The sequence below is a fragment of the Engystomops pustulosus genome, chromosome 2 (genome assembly GCF_040894005.1).
Source record: "Engystomops pustulosus chromosome 2, aEngPut4.maternal, whole genome shotgun sequence".
Lineage (NCBI taxonomy): Eukaryota > Metazoa > Chordata > Amphibia > Anura > Leptodactylidae > Engystomops > Engystomops pustulosus.
In genome coordinates, this window is record NC_092412.1 from 259415656 (window position 1) to 259439188 (window position 23533).

The following is a 23533-nucleotide window of genomic DNA, read 5'->3' on the forward strand; positions in this document are numbered from 1 at the left end:
AATGAAAAAAACCGCATTACTTACATGTGCTGACATACGGGAAGACGCTCAGATTCTACGTCACACCAAGCAACCAATCAGCGCTCTGAACGTCATAACTCGCCGCCATTCATCCCTGTCACATGACGCGGTTTACGTTCCAGGCGTAATGTTACTATGGAAATCTGAAGACGCTTCCGTTGGTCCTAGAGCATTTCGGGAGTTGTAGTCCGCAGGGATGTGACGCTCTGTCTGAGGAAAGGGAAAGGCGGATCTACAAGAACTACAAGTCCCGACACCGCGCGGCGCCATCCGCATCTCTGCCGGCAGCAGGACAGTAGCGGAACCGGAGCCGCCATGAGAGCCGGGAGCCACAGACCGGAGCTGTACCGCTGGAAGAGGCAGAGCGGCCAGGCCAAGCCCAAGGTCACTGATGTACACTGTGCGGCGTGAGCTTAGATACAGCGACACGCGAGAAGATTAGATACACAGACAGTATCACACAGGAAAGGATTAGACACACAGCCCAGCAGACCGTATCACACAGGAGAGGATTAGATACACAGCTCAGCAGGCAGTATCACACAGGATAGGATTAAATACACAGCTCTGCAGACAGTATCACACAGGATAGGATTAGATACACAGCTCAGCAGACAGTATCACACAGGAGAGGATTAGATACACAGCTCAGCAGACAGTATCACACAGGAGAGGATTAGATACACAGCCCAGCAGACTGTATCACACAGGAGAGGATTAGATACAGCTCAGCAGTCAGTAACACACAGGAGGGGATTAGATACACAGCTCAGCAGACAGTATCACACAGGATAGGATTAGATACACAGCTCAGCAGACAGTATCACACAGGATAGGATTAGATACACAGCTCAGCAGACAGTATCACACAGGATAGGATTAGATACACAGGTCAGCAGACAGTATCACACAGGATAGGATTAGATACACAGCTCAGCAGTCAGTATTACACAGGATAGGATTAGATACACAGCTCAGCGGACAGTATCACACAGGATAGGATTAGATGCACAGCTCAGCAGTATCACACAGGATAGGATTAGATACACAGCTCAGCCAACAGTATCACACAGGATAGGATTAGATACACAGCTCAGCAGACAGTATCACACAGGAAAGGATTAGATACACAGCTCAGCCAACAGTATCACACAGGAGAGGATTAGATACACAGCTCAGCGGACAGTATCACACAGGATAGGATTAGATGCACAGCTCAGCAGACTGTATCACACAGGATAGGATTAGATACACAGCTCAGCAGACAGTATCACACAGGAAAGGATTAGATACAGAGATCAGGCAGTATCACACAGGAGAGGATTAGATACACAGCTCAGCAGACAGTATCACACAGGATAGGATTAGCAGACCGTATCGCACAGGATAGGATTAGATACACAGCCCAGCAGACAGTATCACACAGGATAGGATTAGATACACAGCTCAGCAGCCTGTATCACACAGGATAGGATTAGATACACAGCTCAGCAGTATCACACAGGATAGGATTAGATACACAGCTCAGCAGGCAGTATCACACAGGATAGGATTAGATACACAGCTCAGCAGTATCACTCAGGATAGGATTAGATACACAGCTCAGCAGTCAGTATCACACAGGATAGGATTAGATAAACAGCTCAGCAGACAGTATCACACAGGAGAGGATTAGATACACAGCTCAGCAGACAGTATCACACAGGATAGGATTAGATACACAGCTCAGCAGTCAGTATCACACAGGATAGGATTAGATACAGAGATCAGGCAGTATCACACAGGAGAGGATTAGATACACAGCTCAGCAGACAGTATCACACAGTATAGGATTAGATACACAGCTCAGCAGCCTGTATCACACAGGAGAGGATTAGATATACAGCTCAGCAGCCTGTATCACACAGGGTAGGATTAGATACACAGCTCAGCAGACAGTATCACACAGGATAGGATTAGATACACAGCTCAGCAGACAGTATCACACAGGATAGGATTAGATACACAGCTCAGCAGACAGTATCACACAGGATAGGATTAGATACACAGCTCAGCAGACAGTATCACACAGGATAGGATTAGATACACAGTTCAGCAGCCAGTATCACACAGGAGAGGATTAGATACACAGCTCAGCAGACTGTATCACACAGGATGGGATTAGATACAGAGATCAGGCAGTATCACACAGGAGAGGATTAGATACACAGCTCAGCAGACTGTATCACACAGGATAGGATTAGATACACAGCTCAGCAGACAGTATCACACAGGATGGGATTAGATACACAGTTCAGCAGCCAGTATCACACAGGAGAGGATTAGATACACAGCTCAGCAGACTGTATCACACAGGATGGGATTAGATACACAGCTCAGCAGACTGTATCACACAGGATGGGATTAGATACACAGCTCAGCAGACTGTATCACACAGGATGGGATTAGATACACAGCTCAGCAGACAGTATCACACAGGATAGGATTAGATACACAGCTCAGCAGACAGTATCACACAGGAGAGGATTAGATACACAGCTCAGCAGTCAGTATCACACAGGATGGGATTAGATACACAGCTCAGCAGACAGTATCACACAGGATAGGATTAAATACACAGCTCTGCAGACAGTATCACACAGGATAGGATTAGATACACAGCTCAGCAGACAGTATCACACAGGAGAGGATTAGATACACAGCTCAGCAGACAGTATCACACAGGAGAGGATTAGATACACAGCCCAGCAGACTGTATCACACAGGAGAGGATTAGATACAGCTCAGCAGTCAGTAACACACAGGAGGGGATTAGATACACAGCTCAGCAGACAGTATCACACAGGATAGGATTAGATACACAGCTCAGCAGACAGTATCACACAGGATAGGATTAGATACACAGCTCAGCAGACAGTATCACACAGGATAGGATTAGATACACAGGTCAGCAGACAGTATCACACAGGATAGGATTAGATACACAGCTCAGCAGTCAGTATTACACAGGATAGGATTAGATACACAGCTCAGCGGACAGTATCACACAGGATAGGATTAGATGCACAGCTCAGCAGTATCACACAGGATAGGATTAGATACACAGCTCAGCCAACAGTATCACACAGGATAGGATTAGATACACAGCTCAGCAGACAGTATCACACAGGAAAGGATTAGATACACAGCTCAGCCAACAGTATCACACAGGAGAGGATTAGATACACAGCTCAGCGGACAGTATCACACAGGATAGGATTAGATGCACAGCTCAGCAGACTGTATCACACAGGATAGGATTAGATACACAGCTCAGCAGACAGTATCACACAGGAAAGGATTAGATACAGAGATCAGGCAGTATCACACAGGAGAGGATTAGATACACAGCTCAGCAGACAGTATCACACAGGATAGGATTAGCAGACCGTATCGCACAGGATAGGATTAGATACACAGCCCAGCAGACAGTATCACACAGGATAGGATTAGATACACAGCTCAGCAGCCTGTATCACACAGGATAGGATTAGATACACAGCTCAGCAGTATCACACAGGATAGGATTAGATACACAGCTCAGCAGGCAGTATCACACAGGATAGGATTAGATACACAGCTCAGCAGTATCACTCAGGATAGGATTAGATACACAGCTCAGCAGTCAGTATCACACAGGATAGGATTAGATAAACAGCTCAGCAGACAGTATCACACAGGAGAGGATTAGATACACAGCTCAGCAGACAGTATCACACAGGATAGGATTAGATACACAGCTCAGCAGTCAGTATCACACAGGATAGGATTAGATACAGAGATCAGGCAGTATCACACAGGAGAGGATTAGATACACAGCTCAGCAGACAGTATCACACAGTATAGGATTAGATACACAGCTCAGCAGCCTGTATCACACAGGAGAGGATTAGATATACAGCTCAGCAGCCTGTATCACACAGGGTAGGATTAGATACACAGCTCAGCAGACAGTATCACACAGGATAGGATTAGATACACAGCTCAGCAGACAGTATCACACAGGATAGGATTAGATACACAGCTCAGCAGACAGTATCACACAGGATAGGATTAGATACACAGCTCAGCAGACAGTATCACACAGGATAGGATTAGATACACAGTTCAGCAGCCAGTATCACACAGGAGAGGATTAGATACACAGCTCAGCAGACTGTATCACACAGGATGGGATTAGATACAGAGATCAGGCAGTATCACACAGGAGAGGATTAGATACACAGCTCAGCAGACTGTATCACACAGGATAGGATTAGATACACAGCTCAGCAGACAGTATCACACAGGATGGGATTAGATACACAGTTCAGCAGCCAGTATCACACAGGAGAGGATTAGATACACAGCTCAGCAGACTGTATCACACAGGATGGGATTAGATACACAGCTCAGCAGACTGTATCACACAGGATGGGATTAGATACACAGCTCAGCAGACTGTATCACACAGGATGGGATTAGATACACAGCTCAGCAGACAGTATCACACAGGATAGGATTAGATACACAGCTCAGCAGACAGTATCACACAGGAGAGGATTAGATACACAGCTCAGCAGTCAGTATCACACAGGATGGGATTAGATACACAGCTCAGCAGACAGTATCACACAGGATAGGATTAGATACACAGCTCAGCAGACAGTATCACACAGGAGAGGATTAGATACACAGCTCAGCAGTCAGTATCACACAGGATGGGATTAGATACACAGCTCAGCAGACAGTATCACACAGGATGGAATTAGATACACGGTGGTGCTTGTTCTTTATAGTCCTCCTCTCTCCGCAGGCGGCTGGTGACTATGATGATGTGCAGCACTGGATTAAGGTACAGGATTAGCTCACAGAGCATTGTCTGGGTCCTCTATACTGTATTTGGGGCTATGGGGTCCTGCATTTCCCCCGTTACTGATTCTTTCGCCTCTTTTCCACAGAGGGTGGAGGAGGCCTCAGAATTTGCAGTTTCTGAAGTTTTCTCTCCCAAGAAACCCCCCGGCCGCCCCCAGAGACCCCCACAGCCGGCGCTGAGCCTGAGGTCAGAGGAGCAGCTGCACGACCACGACGACGCGTACACTGAAGGTACCAGATACCGCGGAGGCTGAGAGCGGGGGAGGGGTCTCCTGATATCCTCTGTTGTTGATGGTTTGCAGTGGATGATGGGGAAGTAGTTTGGTCACATTAACACTTTCCTTTCCAGCCCAGGATCTGCTGAGTGAGTGGTTGGGCACTAAGCTGAAGTTGGAGCTTGGGAGTGATGAGGATAGTGATGCTGCGGGGGGCGCCATCGAGCCGCCAAGACCTCCCCCTCCAGAGTTTGTCATGTACAGCAAGTTTGATGGTAGGTTTGTGGGATAGGGGACCGCAATGGGGTCCGCTCTGACCCCTTCTATGTGTTCAATGGTGGCACCAGCGCCCACCTCCTACTGCAGCCCCCTGCCCGTTCTCAGTGCAATCCCCTGCCGCGGCCCGTGCCAACCCCCTGCCCCGGCACCATTGCCAGCCCCCTGCCCGTTCTTAGTGCCATTCCCTGCCCCGGACCCAGTGCCAGCCCCCTGCCCCGGCACCATTGCCAGCCCCCTGCCCCGGCACCATTGCCAGCCCCCTGCCCCGGCACCATTGCCAACCCCCTGCCCCGGCACCATTGCCAGCCCCCTGCCCGTTCTTAGTGCCATTCCCTGCCCCGGACCCAGTGCCAGCCCCCTGCCGCGGACCCAGTGCCAGCCCCCTGCCGCGGACCCAGTGCCAGCCCCCTGCCCCGGACCCAGTGCCAGCCCCCTGCCCCGGACCCAGTGCCAGCCCCCTGCCCCGGACCCAGTGCCAGCCCCCTGCCGCGGACCCAGTGCCAGCCCCCGCCTCCTACTGCAGCCCCCTGCCCGTTCTCAGTGCCATCCCCTGCCGCGGCCCGTGCCAGCCCCCTGCCCCGGACCCAGTGCCAGCCCCCTGCCCTTTCTCAGTGCCATTCCTTGCCCCGGACCCAGTGCCAGCCCCCTGCCCCGGACCCAGTGCCAGCCCCCTGCCCCGGACCCAGTGCCAGCCCCCTGCCCCGGACCCAGTGCCAGCCCCCTGCCCCGGACCCAGTGCCAGCCCCCTGCCCCGGACCCAGTGCCAGCCCGCTGCCCTCTTCATGCTCCTTCGTGTTTCTGTGTCCTGCAGATCTCTACGATTTTCTGGAGAAGGAGACGGAGAACACTCAGGATTTCCTGCAGAATCTTCTCCAGAAGGAAGTGGTGGATTCTGGGATACTGGAAAGTCTCCGGAGCGAGAAGGGTCACAAGACCCCAAAGCAGCGGGACCCCCGGGTTACCATGGAAGTGCGCCACCAACAGGTCTACATCTCTTAGTGCCCCTTAGTACTTGTTTCCCCCCTCTATACTTTACACTGTATATACAGACCATGTAATCCAAGCGCTCCAATATACAATGAGGGGTTTTATTGGGGTATATGGCCAAAACTAACTGGTGTATATGTCCAGACGTAAACGTTTTTGGCCTTTCTGAAACACTGAAAACATGAACACAAGAATATATAATCGGTAATAGCGATGACACAACAGTAACTGGTTACAAAACACAAGTGGATTCAATATATGAGCACAGTATACGCTCTGTGTGGGACCCGAACATGAGTACATATGCCGTATATACAGTCATGGGCCAGCCTATTAATCTTAATCATTTTTAGGTATCAAAATTTGGGTTTTTGCACCAGCTATTTCAGTTTGATATATCTAATAACTGGTGGGCACAGGAATATTTCAGGATTGAAATGAGGTTTATTGTACGTACAGAAAATGTGCATCAAAACAAAATGTGACCGGTGCAAAAGTCTGGGCACTTCCAAGATGTTCTCCTATGTGAATCTCCTCTGAGGAGGCGTCATGGATCCACAAAACAACTCTCACATGATCTGAAAACAGAGATTGTTCAGGGGAAGGAGACAAAGTTGTCTCAGAGATTTAACCTGTCAGTTTCCACTGTGAGGAACGTAGTAAGGAAATGGAAGATCACAGGGACGGTTCTTGTCCAGGACAATCCACAGACACCTCCAAAGACCTGCAGCACCATCCTGCAGCAGATGGTGTCACTGTGCATCGGTCAACAATACAGCGCTCTGTGCACAAGGAGAAGCTATGGGAGAGCGATGCGAAAGAAGCCGTTTCTGCAGGCACGCCACAGAGTCACCTGAGCGATGCAGAGGCACATTTGGACAAAGCAGTTTCATTTTGGAAGAAGATTGAGTTGTTTGGTCATATAAAAAGGAGGCCAAAAAAACGCAGCATTCCAAGAAAAACACTTTGGAGGTCCCATCATGCTTTGGGGCTGTGTGGCCAGTGCCGGCACCGGGAATCTTGTTAAAGTTGAGAGTCACATGGATTCTTCTCAATATCAGCAGATTCTTGAGATTAATGTCCAGGAATCATATATCAGATGTCCTTGTTATCGGTTGCTGCTTCTGGAAGGGTCCTCCCCCATTACATGTATAAGGAATATCCAGACACACAAATTTAATGAACAAAGCTTTATTGCGGTAATCCAAAGTATAACGTTTCGGCTAAAATCAGCCTTTGTCAAATACGTCTACCGCTGTAAGAAGGAATGCACGATGTGCAAAGTTCAGTATGTGGGTTGCACTACTGGACCTCTAAAGGTCAGGTTACGCCGACACATGTCGGACATTACTAATAATTCCTTTAACATATCTGCCGTTTCACGGCACTTTAGGGATATTCACAATAAAAACAGTGTGGGATTCAAGTGGCAAGCCATCGAGAGGGTTAATCGCCCCAAAAGAGGGGGTGACCACCAAAGAAAATTACTAAATCGCGAATCCTTTTGGATTTTTTCAATGGGGACCAGAATACCTGAGGGTCTAAATGCTAGACAAGACCTTATCCTATGTTATTAACATTCCATATGATATCCGAAATAGAGATACCTAGAACAGCGCTATTAAGGCCATTTTCCGCTTCGTCCCCCATGACGGCCCAACCTGGAGGATGCCCCTTGACCTCTGCAGGGACAGGAAGAAGAGAGGTTAAATGCTCCCCCCCTTGCATCCTCCCGCCAGTGTTCTTCCTGTCCCTGCCGAGGCAGGACAAGAGAGGTGCCCTCTCTCCTCCAGGGGGGGGGGGGGACGAAGTAAAACTTACGGGTAGTCCTGGCTGGCTAAATCCCGGCGGGCTGGGGCGTTCGGTCGGCCTTGTGTCCTCCCTTTCGCCGCCCTTCCAGTCCGTTCGTCCTGGCCGCCGCTCCGCGGTGAGCGCGCGGCGGCCGAAAAAACTACAATTACCGGCGTCCTCGAGGTCCGATGACGACTTCCGGTCGCGACCGGAAGTGGCGGCTCACAGGACCGCAATGCATCCCTGGGAACGGGAGCACGGCGCAGGCGAAGTCTACAGGGGGATGGGCTCCCCATTAAGGTATTTAAGGTCACCTGGAGCAGGTAGTCACGCTGATCTCAGGTCTAAGATCTGTGTGTGACGCTGCGGTGCTGTTTTCCTGTGCTGTGTATTTCTGAATTTTCCTGTGCGCTTCCACGGCTTTTATGATGGCTGACGAGGCAGACCCTACCTTCCTGCATCCTCCGGTTTCTGTAAGTGGGATTTTGTGCAGGTTTGGGTTTTTTACTGTGTGTAAAATAGCGGGTCATTTATTATCCTCCGCTTGCCCTTTCAGGAGAAAGACCAAGGGTCTAAAACGAAAGGCAAGGAGGATAAAGGGGATAAGACGAGCAGGTCTGAAAAACCCGAGAAAAGCCGGCTTAGAAAGTGCAACATGTGTGCCCACTCTATGTCCGACTCATACAAAAAGCCGATTTGCAAGTCTTGCATCGACAATTTTATGAGAGAGGAAAAGACATCCTTCTTAGACGAATTAAAGGGGTTTATCGAGGAGAAAATAAGCTCTTCAGTGGCCGCTGCTACGTCCAGGCCTCCACCGTGTAAAAAACCTAGAGTGGAGCCGGATTCTTCTATATCTGAGGGGGGGGATGATTCTGAAGCTCCCTCATGCTCATACGTAGAAGATGATGATCCTACGGACTCACAAAAAACAGAAGATTCACGTCATCTGTTTCAGTTCGAGGAACTCGATGGTCTCTTAAAAGCAATTAGACAGACCTTGGAAATCGAGGAGATTCTTCCCCCTAGATCTAAGGAGGAGGAACTATTTGGGGGATTGAAGGCAAAACGCCAGAGGGTGTTTCCCCTGAATGACACGTTAAAGGAGCTGGTTTCTGAGGAGTGGCAAGAGCCAGAAAAAAGGGTTATCGTGTCCAAAAACTTTAAAAAGAGACTTGTTTTTGAGCCCGAGGAGTCTAAAGTATGGGACACTTGTCCAAAGATGGATGTGCAAGTTACCAAAATAGTAAAGAAGACTGACCTTCCTTTTGAGGACGCGGCCCAATTAAAGGACCCTATGGACAGGAAGTCTGACTCCCTGTTGAGAAAGGCCTGGGAGACCTCCATGCTCAGTCTGAAAACTAACTTGGCTTCCACCTCAGTCGCAAGGAACTTGCTGTACTGGCTGAATGAGTTGGAATCCCACATCAAGGAAGGGACTCCGAGATCAACAATCTTGGAGAACTTTCCTTTGCTGAAATCTGCTACAGCCTTCCTCGCAGATTCTGCTGCCGAGGGAATTCGTTTCGCTTCAAAGGAGGGAGCACTTACTAACTCTACCCGACGGGCGCTGTGGCAAAAACAGTGGAACGGGGACATCAGATCCATGCAAAACTGTGCAGTCTTCCCTTCTCAGGGGAGTTTGTGTTTGGCCCAGAGTTGGATGCTATACTTGAGAGAGCATCAGATAAGAAAAAGGGCTTTCCTGAGAGATCGATACCCAAGAAGCAGCCCTTTCGAGACTTCAAAAGGGATTCCTACAAGGATAAAGGGAAAAGGGGACGCTGGAGCTACCCGAAAGGAGGTAAAGGGAGAGGGTTTCTGTTCTCCACCCCAACAGACCCTAATAGAAACAAAAAACAATGATGCCATAGTAGGGGGAAGGTTGCTAAGATTCAGAGGAGAATGGACAAAGGTCACTTCAAATCCCTGGGTCTTAGATATATTACTGCATGGTTACAACATCGAATTCCTCAGACTTCCCCCTACGAAATATATGCCACCTTCACCTTCCATGTCACTTACATCCCACAGTTTAATATGGCAAGAAGTAACTTCTCTTTTGTCTTCTGGAGTGATTATACCTGTTCCACAGGATCAAGAGAAATCCGGTTTTTACTCTTCTCTTTTTTTGGTAAAGAAACCGAACGGCACAAACCGACTAATCATCAACCTGAGAGGTCTCAACGAGTTTATCGTCTACCGGAAATTCAGGATGGAGTCGGTAAGATCAGCCACACACATTATTCACCAAGATGCATTAATGTGCACTATAGACTTAAAGGATGCATATTATCACATCCCTATACACCATTTCTCACAAAGGTTTTTAAGGTTTTCTGTCTTGTCTCCAGAGGGTGCTACACTACACTTTCAATTCTGTGCACTCCCCTTTGGAATATCATCTGCACCAAGGACCTTTACAAAGGTGATGGCAGAGGTGGTGGCGTCTCTCAGACTACAGGACGTACTGATCGTCCCGTACCTAGACGACCTACTCATTGTTGGCCAAGACAGGGGGAGCTTACTCTTCTCCAGAGATCTCACCCTAGAAACCTTAAAAAGACTGGGATGGATAGTAAACTACCAGAAGTCAGAACTTTCCCCAGCTACTGTGAGGAAATTCCTGGGTGTAAACCTGAACTCAGTTTACCAAATGTCGTTCCTTCCACAGGACAAGGGAGACCACATCAAGGATCTGATAACAAGGTTCAGGAGAAAATCAGTGATCTCTATCAGAGAAGCTATGAAGATTCTGGGCTCTCTAACAGCCTGCATCTCCTCGGTAGCCTGGTGTCAGGCCCATTCCAGAATACTCCAGGGATGGATCTTAAGATCCTGGAACAGAAAACAGGAGGATCTGGACAGGAAAATCCCAATCCCACCTGCCGTCAAGGAGGACCTGCTATGGTGGTTGGAAGACGGAAATCTGAGGAAAGGGATCTTCTGGTCAAACAGCCCTTACATCCCAATCCAGACAGACGCGAGCCAGAGGGGCTGGGGGGCAGTGATGCCTCAGCAAATTTCCCAGGGTACCTGGACAGAGGAGATTACAAGAAGGTCCTCAAATTTCCGAGAGTTGCAAGCAGTATGGGAAGCACTCAGCGCGAACACTCCTCTTCTTGCCCACCAACACCTCCTAATTCTATCAGACAATACAACTACGGTCTCCTACATAAAAAGACAAGGAGGAACCAGGTCTCCTCTCCTGAGTACCCTAGCTCGGAAAATATTTTTGTGGGCAGAACAACACACTCTGTCAATATCTGCCACTCATCTAAAAGGCACGGAGAATTCAAGGGCGGACTTTCTAAGCAGAAGAAAGATCCTACCAAACGAGTGGAGCCTCAAGGAGGAGATCTTCCAGCGGCTAACATCTTTGTGGGGTTATCCTCTAGTGGACTTGTTCGCAACAAGGGAGAATACCAAATGCCTGCATTATTTTTCTCTGGAAAAAGGGGAGAACAGGGAACGGCTGGACGCCTTCTCTCACCCCTGGGACATTCCACTAGTCTACGCCTTCCCCCCAATTCCCCTGATCGCCAGGGTCCTGAGGAAAATATTTCAGGAAAATACCAGAGCCATCTTCATCTGCCCGAACTGGCCGAAGAAAAGCTGGTACCCACTCTTGAAGAAGATGTCACCAGAGAATCCAGTCATTCTTCCGCTATCAGAGGACCTACTACATCAGGGTCCAATCCATCATCCAAACCCAGGGAAATTACAGCTGTCTGCCTGGATCCTGAATCCAGCTTCTTAAGCTCTCAGGGACTCTCATCTGAAGTCATCAAGACCCTGAAGGCAAGTAGAAAACCAGTCACCTTTGCCATCTATCATAAGATATGGAAGAGGTTCTGTTCCTTCTGTAAGGACAGTCCACCTTCCCAAGCTAACCTTAATATTTTGCAGGTGCTTGAATTTCTTCAAAAGGGTTTGGAGTTGGGTTTGTCTACCAGCACCCTGAAGGTCCAGGTGTCGGCGCTTAGTGCCTTCTTCGACCAGCCTCTCATCGAGCACAGGTGGGTCAAAAGATTTATTAAAGCTGCCTCTAGGTTAAAGCCTCAGACTGTTAAAAAATCATCAGCATGGGACTTAACTCTAGTTTTGAATGCCTTAATGAAGGAGCCATTTGAACCTATTGATTCCTCCAGTGTTAAAAACCTGACACTTAAGACAGTTTTCCTGATAGCCATCACTTCTGCTAGAAGGTTAGGTGAACTTCAGGCTATATCGATTAGGGAACCCTACATGAAAATTCTAGATGATAGAATTGTGTTGATGTTGGATCCAAATTTTGTTCCCAAGGTGGTTTCCGACTTTCATAGGAATCAGGAGATTATCCTACCCTCCTTCTGTGAGAACCCTTCTTCGGCAAGAGAACGCGAATGGAGTTCTTTGGATGGGAAAAATAAGGGGAGGAAGGCGTCGAAGGCGACTATTGCAAGATGGCTGAGACTGGCAATTGCCTCATGTTACGACCTACAGAAAAGCCCGATACCAGCAGGAATCCGAGCTCACTCGACCAGGGCTATGTCCACATCTTGGGCGGAAAGAAGAGGAGCGTCACTAGATCAGATTTGCAGAGCTGCAACGTGGTCTTCATCCACTACATTCTCCAAGCATTATAGGCTGGACTTGCACTTGTCAAAAGACCTATCTTTTGGACGCAAGGTGTTACAGGCTGTAATCCCTCCCTAAAAAAGCTTACTAATTTTGTAAGTCTCCAGGTTGGGCCGTCATGGGGGACGAAGCGGAAATTGTGAATTAGATTACTCACCGGTAATTCTATTTCCGTTAGTCCACCATGACGGCCTATATATTTTCCCTCCCAGCTGGATTTCTTCCTTTCTTTGTATTATTATTTCCAGATAATTTTCCTTTGTATGTGGAGCAAACATACTAAATAAATCTGGTTGTAACTTCCTCAGCATGGTTATTTTGTAATCACTGGCGGGAGGATGCAAGGGGGGGAGCATTTAACCTCTCTTCTTCCTGTCCCTGCAGAGGTCAAGGGGCATCCTCCAGGTTGGGCCGTCATGGTGGACTAACGGAAATAGAATTACCGGTGAGTAATCTAATTCACAATTTCTGCCTACTTTTGTACTTTTCACATTTGTCCCCGAAGTTTTATTGCATCCTTTCCACCCCCTTTTGTCTGCGTAAATGTTATAGCCTATGCTTTGTCTGACGAACATGAAGAATAAGTTTATTGACAAATCTTGAAGTGTAGACAATAACTAAGTGTATCTTTCTCCATGCTCTTGTCTATCTGTATAGATTATGTACCTTTTACAGTTATACCATGTTTTATATGATTTGGATGGATCGCAGTCCGGTTTGCCCCGATCACGTGTTTCGCTGATGGGCGTTACGTGGGCGGAGCTTCCGGTCGCGGTTCCTTCAAATAGTGAGTTTACATGTATTTTTATTAGACCTTGAAAAAGACACTGCCGTGTCGAAACGCGTCGGTCTGTGACGCCAACTGTGATGTCCTCTATGGAAGCATTTTAACGATGAAAATAAAGTAATGATTTTATCTCCTTACCACGTCGTGCTGGACTTGTAGCTGTTGCTTGGATATCCTGCTGTAAGAAGGAAGTCCAGCATTTATGTGCCTGTAGCGCGGCGTGGTATTGCACGTCTGTGCCTGTGGATGGCGCTCTCTGTTCAAGAATCCAGTGACCAAGTTGAAGTTACGCCGGGGATGGATATTTCAGCAAGACAATGATCCAAATCTACCCAGGCATCATGCCGAGGGAGAATCACAATGTTCTGGAATGGTCGTCATGGAACATCTGTGGGATGATGGGAAGCGCTGTCCATGCTCGGCCTCCATTAAACATAACTGAACAGGAATCGTTTTGTGAAGAGGAATGGTCAAAAATACCTTCATCCAGGATCTCATGAAAAGCTACAGGAAGCGACTAGAGGCACAAGGAGCATATACTAAATATGTCACTTTTCTGTTGAGGCGCCCAGACTTTTGCACCTGTCAAATTTAGTTTTAATGCATATTACATTATGATGACAGGCCAGTGGAGCGTGGGAAGGGATGCAGAATGGTGGCGCCTGGGAATGTGGCTGCTATGTGAAGGGAGCCGCGGCTGTGAGCACACTGTGCACCAATGTTTCTGCAGGAGGCACAACCTCCCCCGTTAGATTGTCAGCTCTTTTCACCACTTTCCCGCATATTTATGGTGCAGGTGAAGGAGAACCGGGCGCAGCGGCAGAGGGAGGCGGAGCGGCGCAGACAGGAGCTCGCCCTGAAGAGGTCGGCCATGACGGAGGCGCAGGCGCTGCTGCAGGAGGAAAACAGGCGCAGGATCCTGCGGGAGAGGAAGGAGGAGGAGGAGATCCAGAGGGAGATGGTGAAACTGAGGAAGGAGATGAACGAGCGCCGGAGAGTCATGGAGGAGGCGCGCAGAGTGTAAGATCCTCACCCAGCTTTCCCTGACCCTGTGTCCCAGCATAGGTGCCACTCAGGGGTCTGGGAAAGCTGAGTGACTCCTGAATGAGGCCCCTGCAGCACGAGGCTTATAGGAGGATGAGGCCTCACCCCCGGATGCTTCTTGTTTCTAGAGAGATGAGGAGACGGGAGAAGAAGGAGGAGACTGCGCCGACCCAAAACACGTCCCAGGAACGCGAGGAGGAGGAGAGAAGACGCCAGAAACGGGCCAGGATCCAGGAGCTGCTCCAGAACATCCACACCCAGAACCTCAAGGTGAGAACCGACTGCTGGATACAGCACTGCTCTCTGTTATCAGCCATTACATCTTGGGGAGATGAGACAGTACAGGGGGATACAATCAATTACTCTCTGTTATCAGCCATTTTGTCTCCAGTGTCTTCAGAGTCACTTCTCGCTCTGGTATAAGTTGGTCCTGGATCGTCGGGTGAAGATGGGGAAGGCACGGGCGCTGGCGGACTGGAAGCTGCAGCTCAGGACGCTCCGGGCCTGGAGGGACTATGTGTGGTCAGAAAAGACGGAGCGGGAGAGCCGGCAGCTGGAGCAGGACCTGCGGGACCAGAACAGGTGTGTGGCGCCATGAGTCATGTGACGTGTCATGTGATCACTGTCCTCGCTGACTCCATGTTGTCTCCAGGAAGCAGCAGGCAGCAGCAGAGTGCTACAGCAAGCGGCTCCTGCGACGCTGCCTGGTAGAGTGGCAGCTCTGGTGCCGAGGCGAGAAGCAGAGGAGGGAGCTGGAGGCGCAGAAGGAGGAGACTAAGAGGAAGATGGCGGCGCTCCTGGACGCGGCCTCATCCATCGCAGGACACAGAGAGAGCGAAGACCATCAGGTGGAGACTATCCACATCCATGAGACCAGCGGGACAAAGGTAAGTCCTCCTGTCAGGGACCCTCCCCCAATATTACAGCTTATTATAGGCTGCAGGTAACCCATATAATTCTGCCGGAATTCTGGTTCCCCCCGATGTGTGTCAGTTATTGTGGGGTCCCTGGTGCCCTGTGTGACCCTGCGTCTCCTGATGGTTTGTAGGTGGAAGAGAGCAAAAGTGTCACAATCAAAACTCCAGTCCCATCGGCCCCCCGGGAGCCCTGGCAGGTGACCCCCCAGCACGCCGCCCTCACCCCCGAGGAGCTGCAGCAGCATCGCCTGCGCTCTCAGGGGTCCGGCCAGAAGAGGCTCCCCTCAAATGGAGGAAACTTTGAGAACCGCCACGCGTTCCAGCAGAGACTGATCGAGGAGCAGAGGCGGCAGCTGCAGGAGCAGAAGGACATGATCCTGGGGCTGATGGAGAACCAGAGACTGATGATCGCCAGGCAGGAGGCCAACAACGCCAGCGCTGTGACCGCACAACTGTCCGGGCGCAGTGCCCCTGCCAGAGTGTCCCACAGGACGGGCAGCGATGGGCCCAGCCCAGGGTCTCCTGCACATGGCACAACGCACAGGTACAAATCCTGTATAGTACATAGATCTGATCCTGGGAAAGCTGAGTGACAGTCAATGCAACCATCCGCTGCCCCTGGGGATGTCATCACTGGTAGATATTACCATCTGAATTATGTCTTCACAGATTACCGCTGCCTTCTACACAATCGGACCGCCCTGTCACAAGCCCCACCCACAGCGCAATGTCTATGTCCAGAAAACCCAGTGGACCCAACAGTCCTCATCCCACAGTTACAGGTAAATGGGAGGGAGGATGCGCAGCGTGGTGGCGGCTCGGGGAGGGAGGACGTGCAGCTTGCCAGTGGCTCTGGGAAGGAAGACATGCAGCGCAGTAGAGGCTCGGGGGGAGGACGTGCAGCACAGTAGAGGCTCGGGGGGGAGGACGTGCAGCTTGGCGGTGGCTCGGGGAAGGAGGACATCCAATGTTGAGGGAAAATGACTTTCCTTGATGTTACTACCTTTTGGTTGCAGCAATGGAGGAGAGAGCAGCACAACGTGCGGAGAGGAGGCGGCTGCTGGAGGAGATGAAGAGGAGGCGCGAGGAGGAGAAACTGGTGAGGCTGCTGACCATTACCTGGCCTCATATATATAACTATGACATCATACAGGTGACATCACACAGGTGACACCCCCTCTACCTATAGGCACAGCTGCGGGCGGCAGAGGAGCAGAGGCTGCAGATGGAGTTAGCAGAGAAGGAGGCTCAGCTGGAGAGGAAGAAGGAGGAGCGGAGGCTGCAGCGGCAGGTGACACCACGCGGGGCCTCAGCCTCCCATCCGTGTAGGAGAGATGGACGATCCCTGTAATCGTTGCGCCATTTCTCTTCATCCGACAGAAAGAAGAGGAGAAGCGGCAGAGGCTGCAGAGAGAGCAGGATCTCCTAGAGCGAGCGAGGCTGCACAATGACAGGAGGCTGCTGCGGAGACGAGGCCTGGAGCCATGGAAGAAGATGCTGGAGCAGAGCAGGAAGAATATGGAGGTAACTGGTGGGGGAGCAAGAGGCATCACATTATCAGTGTCATAAAAGAGGATATAGATTGTGTTGTATTGCTCTGTATCCTATATCCAGCAGCAGAATAGTGAGTGTAGCTCTGGGGTATAATACAGGATGTAACTCAGGATCAGTACAGGATAAGTAATGTCATGTATGTACACAGTGACTGCACCAGCAGCAGAATAGTGAGTGCAGCTCTGGAGTATAATACAGGATGTAACTCAGGATCAGTACAGGATAAGTAATGTCATGTATGTACACAGTGACTGCACCAGCAGCAGAATAGTGAGTGCAGCTCTGGGGTATAATACAGGATGTAACTCAGGATCAGTACAGGATAAGTAATGTCATGTATGTACACAGTGACTGCACCAGCAGCAGAATAGTGAGTGCAGCTCTGGGGTATAATACAGGATGTAACTCAGGATCAGTACAGGATAAGTAATGTCATGTATGTACACAGTGACTGCACCAGCAGCAGAATAGTGAGTGCAGCTCTGGAGTATAATACAGGATGTAACTCAGGATCAGTACAGGATAAGTAATGTCACGTATGTACACAGTGACTGCACCAGCAGCAGAATAGTGAGTGCAGCTCTGGGGTATAATACAGGATGTAACTCAGGATCAGTACAGGATAAGTAATGCCATGTATGTACACAGTGACTGCACCAGCAGCAGAATAGTGAGTGCAGCTCTGGATATAATACAGGATGTAACTCAAGATCAGTACAGGATAAGTAATGCCATGTATGTACACAGTGACTGCACCAGCAGCAGAATAGTGAGTGCAGCTCTGGGGTATAATACAGGATGTAACTCAAGATCAGTACAGGATAAGTAATGTCATGTATGTACACAGTGACTGCACCAGCAGCAGAATAGTGAGTGCAGCTCTGGGGTATAATACAGGATGTAACTCAAGATCAGTACAGGATAAGTAATGTCATGTATGTACACAGTGACTGCACCAGCAGCAGAATAGTGAGTGCAGCTCTGGGGTATTATACAGGATGTAACTCAGGATCAGTACAGGATAAGTAATGTCATGTATGTACACAGTGGCTGCACCAGCAGCAGAATAGTGAGTGCAGCTCTGGGGTATAATACAGGATGTAACTCAGGATAAGTAATGTCATGTATGTACACAGTGACTGCACCAGCAGCAGAATAGTGAGTGCAGCTCTGGGGTATAATACAGGATGTAACTCAAGATCAGTACAGGATAAGTAATGTCATGTATGTACACAGTGACTGCACCAGCAGCAGAATAGTGAGTGCAGCTCTGGGGTATAATACAGGATGTAACTCAGGATCAGTACAGGATAAGTAATGTCATGTATGTACACAGTGACTGCACCAGCAGCAGAATAGTGAGTGCAGCTCTGGGGTATAATACAGGATGTAACTCAGGATCAGTACAGGATAAGTAATGTCATGTATGTACACAGTGACTGCACCAGCAGCAGAATAGTGAGTGCAGCTCTGGGGTATAATACAGGATGTAACTCAAGATCAGTACAGGATAAGTAATGTCATGTATGTACACAGTGACTGCACCAGCAGCAGAATAGTGAGTGCAGCTCTGGGGTATAATACAGGATGTAACTCAGGATCAGTACAGGATAAGTAATGTCATGTATGTACACAGTGACTGCACCAGCAGCAGAATAGTGAGTGCAGCTCTGGGGTATAATACAGGATGTAACTCAGGATAAGTAATGTCATGTATGTACACAGTGACTGCACCAGCAGAATAGTGAGTGCAGCTCTGGAGTATAATACAGGATGTAACTCAGGATCAGTACAGGATAAGTAATGTCATGTATGCACACAGTGACTGCAGCAGAATAGTGAGGGCAGCTCTGGAGTATAATACAGGATGTAACTCAGGATCAGTACAGGATAAGTAATGTCATGTATGCACACAGTGACTGCAGCAGAATAGTGAGTGCAGCTCTGGGTATAATACAGGATGTAACTCAGGATCAGTACAGGATAAGTAATGTCATGTATGTGCACAGTGACTGCACCAGCAGCAGAATAGTGAGGGCAGCTCTGGAGTATAATACAGGATGTAACTCAGGATCAGTACAGGATAAGTAATGTCATGTATGTACACAGTGACTGCACCAGCAGCAGAATAGTGAGTGCAGCTCTGGAGTATAATACAGGATGTAACTCAGGATCAGTACAGGATAAGTAATGTCATGTATGTACACAGTGACTGCACCAGCAGCAGAATAGTGAGTGCAGCTCTGGGGTATAATACAGGATGTAACTCAGGATCAGTACAGGATAAGTAATGTCATGTATGTACACAGTGACTGCACCAGCAGCAGAATAGTGAGTGCAGCTCTGGGGTATAATACAGGATGTAACTCAGGATCAGTACAGGATAAGTAATGTCATGTATGTACACAGTGACTGCACCAGCAGCAGAATAGTGAGTGCAGCTCTGGAGTATAATACAGGATGTAACTCAGGATCAGTACAGGATAAGTAATGTCACGTATGTACACAGTGACTGCACCAGCAGCAGAATAGTGAGTGCAGCTCTGGGGTATAATACAGGATGTAACTCAGGATCAGTACAGGATAAGTAATGCCATGTATGTACACAGTGACTGCACCAGCAGCAGAATAGTGAGTGCAGCTCTGGATATAATACAGGATGTAACTCAAGATCAGTACAGGATAAGTAATGCCATGTATGTACACAGTGACTGCACCAGCAGCAGAATAGTGAGTGCAGCTCTGGGGTATAATACAGGATGTAACTCAAGATCAGTACAGGATAAGTAATGTCATGTATGTACACAGTGACTGCACCAGCAGCAGAATAGTGAGTGCAGCTCTGGGGTATAATACAGGATGTAACTCAAGATCAGTACAGGATAAGTAATGTCATGTATGTACACAGTGACTGCACCAGCAGCAGAATAGTGAGTGCAGCTCTGGGGTATTATACAGGATGTAACTCAGGATCAGTACAGGATAAGTAATGTCATGTATGTACACAGTGGCTGCACCAGCAGCAGAATAGTGAGTGCAGCTCTGGGGTATAATACAGGATGTAACTCAGGATAAGTAATGTCATGTATGTACACAGTGACTGCACCAGCAGCAGAATAGTGAGTGCAGCTCTGGGGTATAATACAGGATGTAACTCAAGATCAGTACAGGATAAGTAATGTCATGTATGTACACAGTGACTGCACCAGCAGCAGAATAGTGAGTGCAGCTCTGGGGTATAATACAGGATGTAACTCAGGATCAGTACAGGATAAGTAATGTCATGTATGTACACAGTGACTGCACCAGCAGCAGAATAGTGAGTGCAGCTCTGGGGTATAATACAGGATGTAACTCAAGATCAGTACAGGATAAGTAATGTCATGTATGTACACAGTGACTGCACCAGCAGCAGAATAGTGAGTGCAGCTCTGGGGTATAATACAGGATGTAACTCAGGATCAGTACAGGATAAGTAATGTCATGTATGTACACAGTGACTGCACCAGCAGCAGAATAGTGAGTGCAGCTCTGGGGTATAATACAGGATGTAACTCAAGATCAGTACAGGATAAGTAATGTCATGTATGTACACAGTGACTGCACCAGCAGCAGAATAGTGAGTGCAGCTCTGGGGTATAATACAGGATGTAACTCAGGATCAGTACAGGATAAGTAATGTCATGTATGTACACAGTGACTGCACCAGCAGCAGAATAGTGAGTGCAGCTCTGGGGTATAATACAGGATGTAACTCAGGATAAGTAATGTCATGTATGTACACAGTGACTGCACCAGCAGAATAGTGAGTGCAGCTCTGGAGTATAATACAGGATGTAACTCAGGATCAGTACAGGATAAGTAATGTCATGTATGCACACAGTGACTGCAGCAGAATAGTGAGGGCAGCTCTGGAGTATAATACAGGATGTAACTCAGGATCAGTACAGGATAAGTAATGTCATGTATGCACACAGTGACTGCAGCAGAATAGTGAGTGCAGCTCTGGGTATAATACAGGATGTAACTCAGGATCAGTACAGGATAAGTAATGTCATGTATGTGCACAGTGACTGCACCAGCAGCAGAATAGTGAGGGCAGCTCTGGAGTATAATACAGGATGTAACTCAGGATCAGTACAGGATAAGTAATGTCATGTATGTACACAGTGACTGCACCAGCAGCAGAATAGTGAGTGCAGCTCTGGAGTATAATACAGGATGTAACTCAGGATCAGTACAGGATAAGTAATGTCATGTATGTACACAGTGACTGCACCAGCAGCAGAATAGTGAGTGCAGCTCTGGAGTATAATACAGGATGTAACTCAGGATCAGTACAGGATAAGTAATGTCATGTATGTGCACAGTGACCACACCAGCAGCAGAATAGTGAGTGCAGCTCTGGGGTATAATACAGGATGTAACTCAGGATCAGTACAGGATAAGTAATGTCATGTATGTACACAGTGACTGCAGCAGCAGAATAGTGAGTGCATGTGTACGTATAATCTCTATACTGATGGGATGTCTCGCTCCTGTGTAGAGGGCTGAGTCTCATCGCTGTCGTGTTCTTCTGAGTCGGGGTCTCGTGTGTTGGTCTCGGGCAGTGAAGGAGATTGTGGCTGAGAAGATGCAGCGAGCAGAACTGCTGGACACTTCGTTACTATTGAGGAGAACTTTCCGGCAATGGCTGAAGGTAGATCTGGTCCCTCACAATCTCCTTTTTCATGGTATAAAGTGTCACTAAACCTTTAACAAAGTAGCAGAAATGAATAGCAGATGATTGCAGATTGTGATACATTTGTAGGCTCCTTCTTTTTCCCCTTCCTTCCTGCTGCTGCAGTTTCTGTAAATCCGCTTTCTGTCCTGTACACAGCTGACAAGGAGAAGCTGATATAACCCCTAATGTCTCATCTCCTTACACACAGTCCCCCCGGCCAGCCTCCTCTCCTTACACACACAAAGTTGCTTGACTTTTCATGCCCCCCTGTGTGTTTCAGTATAAGGACTACCTGTCCATCCAGGAGGCGCGGGCGGTGCGGCGCCACACCTCTCATCTCCTCCGGAGGGCGCTCAGGGCCTGGCTGGAGGTGGCGGAGGATGAGAAGATCGCCATGTGGGAGAAGCAGAGAGCGGCAGCGGAGCACAACCAGAGGTGGGTGGATAATCTGCACCAGGCACCCACAGGGGAACCCCAGCGCAGGTCTTCATTACTGTACCCCAATGTCTTCCAGGCGCATCCTACTGAGCGCGCTCCGGACATGGAGACACTTCCCAAAGGAAATGAGAGAGCGGAGATTACAGGAGGAGCGGAGAGAAGCGCTGAGGAAGAGGGTGGCCGAAATCCTTCCCGACTACAGGAGCAGCCCTGACAACAGAGAGCTGCAGGGTCACAACCCCCATCATCCAGTGGAGGAGGGGGCCTACAGGGTCACAACCCCCATCATCTAGTGGAGGAGAAAGAGAACAGATGCATCACAACCCCCATCATCAGCTGTAGGAGGAACAGTCCTGACAACTGAGAGCTGTGAGCAGAGGCCTGCAGGGTCACAACCCCCATCATCTAGTGGAGGAGGAGGCCTGCAGGGTCACAACCCTCATCATCTAGTGAAGCAGAAAGAGGACTGAGGCATCACAACCCCCATCACTTGCTGCAGGGGGAGCTGTACGGACATTAGAGAGCAGAGTTGCAGGATCAGAACTCCCATCATCTGCTGCAGGAGTAGTCCAGACCATAGGGGTTGTGATACTGCAGTCCTCCTCTCACAACTTTCAATCACCTGATGTAGGAGGAAGAGGTCTGTTGTATCACAACCCCCATCATCACAACTCCCATCCTCTGCCCCAGGAGTTCTGCACAATAATCGCAGAATTTTATATTTTGTCATTTTATTAGACAATAGAAGTTACTTTTGGTAGAAATCGTCTTCCTGCAGTTGTATCAGTCCTGACTCTCCCTCCACATCGCCCACTGACCTGAGCCGGGTAGGTCTGGGGTAAGTGCACCCCATCCATACAGGTGGCGGGTCAGACAATGGTGCAGATAGTGATGAAGACATTGGGGCAGATTTACTTACCCGGTCCATTCGCGATCCAGCGGCGCGTTCTTTGTGCTGGATTCAGGTCCGGACGGGATTTATTAAGGCAGTTCCTCCGACGTCCACCAGGTGGCGCTGCTGCGCTGAAAAGCATCGGAACGCACTCAAGTTCAAGCTCCGCGACACTTTTTTTTTTTTTTTTTGAAATGCGGCGGTTTTTCCGAATCCGTCGGGTTTTCGTTCGGCCACGCCCCCGATTTCCGTCGCGTGCATGCCAGCGCCGATGTGCCACAATCTGATTGCGAGCGCCAAAATCCCGGGGCAATTCAGGGAAAAACGGCGCAAATCGGAAATATTAGGGTAAGACGTCAGGAAAACGCGAAT

General features: G+C 48.9%; 2 protein-coding genes across 5 annotated transcripts in view; one reads left to right on the top strand and one right to left on the bottom strand.

Annotated features, from left to right (window-relative positions):
• QTRT2 (queuine tRNA-ribosyltransferase accessory subunit 2) overlaps positions 1-23533 on the bottom strand; it is a 32320-nt gene that overhangs the window by 6649 nt on the left and 2138 nt on the right. For 2 of the 3 annotated variants that reach the window (XM_072138935.1, XM_072138934.1), the window contains exon 1: positions 25-175. The exons of the other annotated variant lie outside the window; for it this stretch is intronic. In XM_072138935.1, coding sequence (XP_071995036.1) covers positions 25-36 — 12 coding nt within the window. In that variant the 5' untranslated portion in view covers positions 37-175. Of the gene's footprint in view, positions 1-24; positions 176-23533 lie in introns of those variants that run through there. 3 annotated transcript variants of the gene reach the window in all.
• On the top strand, positions 139-23033 carry CCDC191 (coiled-coil domain containing 191). Of its 2 annotated transcripts, none has more exons than XM_072138932.1 (17): positions 139-405; positions 4856-4894; positions 5001-5145; positions 5264-5404; positions 6220-6392; positions 14390-14613; positions 14766-14907; positions 15014-15219; positions 15290-15524; positions 15686-16098; positions 16224-16336; positions 16571-16653; positions 16744-16845; positions 16935-17078; positions 21655-21807; positions 22112-22266; positions 22346-23033. In XM_072138932.1, the coding sequence occupies exons 1-17, from the start codon at positions 337-339 to the stop codon at positions 22560-22562; spliced, it is 2754 nt and encodes a 917-aa protein (XP_071995033.1). In that variant the 5' UTR covers positions 139-336; the 3' UTR covers positions 22563-23033. The 2 variants fall into 2 exon arrangements, with proteins under 2 accessions (XP_071995033.1, XP_071995034.1); XM_072138933.1 differs by having other exon boundaries at positions 141-405; positions 15029-15219.

Coding starts and splice junctions, on each gene's coding strand:
- CCDC191 (XM_072138932.1), top strand. CDS start 337: ATGAGAGCCGGGAGCCACAGACCGGAGCTGTACCGCTGGAAGAGGCAG. Junction 6,393..14,389: donor TGGAAGTGCGCCACCAACAG/GTCTACATCTCT, acceptor TTTATGGTGCAG/GTGAAGGAGAACCGGGCGCA. Junction 21,808..22,111: donor CTTTCCGGCAATGGCTGAAG/GTAGATCTGGTC, acceptor TGTGTGTTTCAG/TATAAGGACTACCTGTCCAT.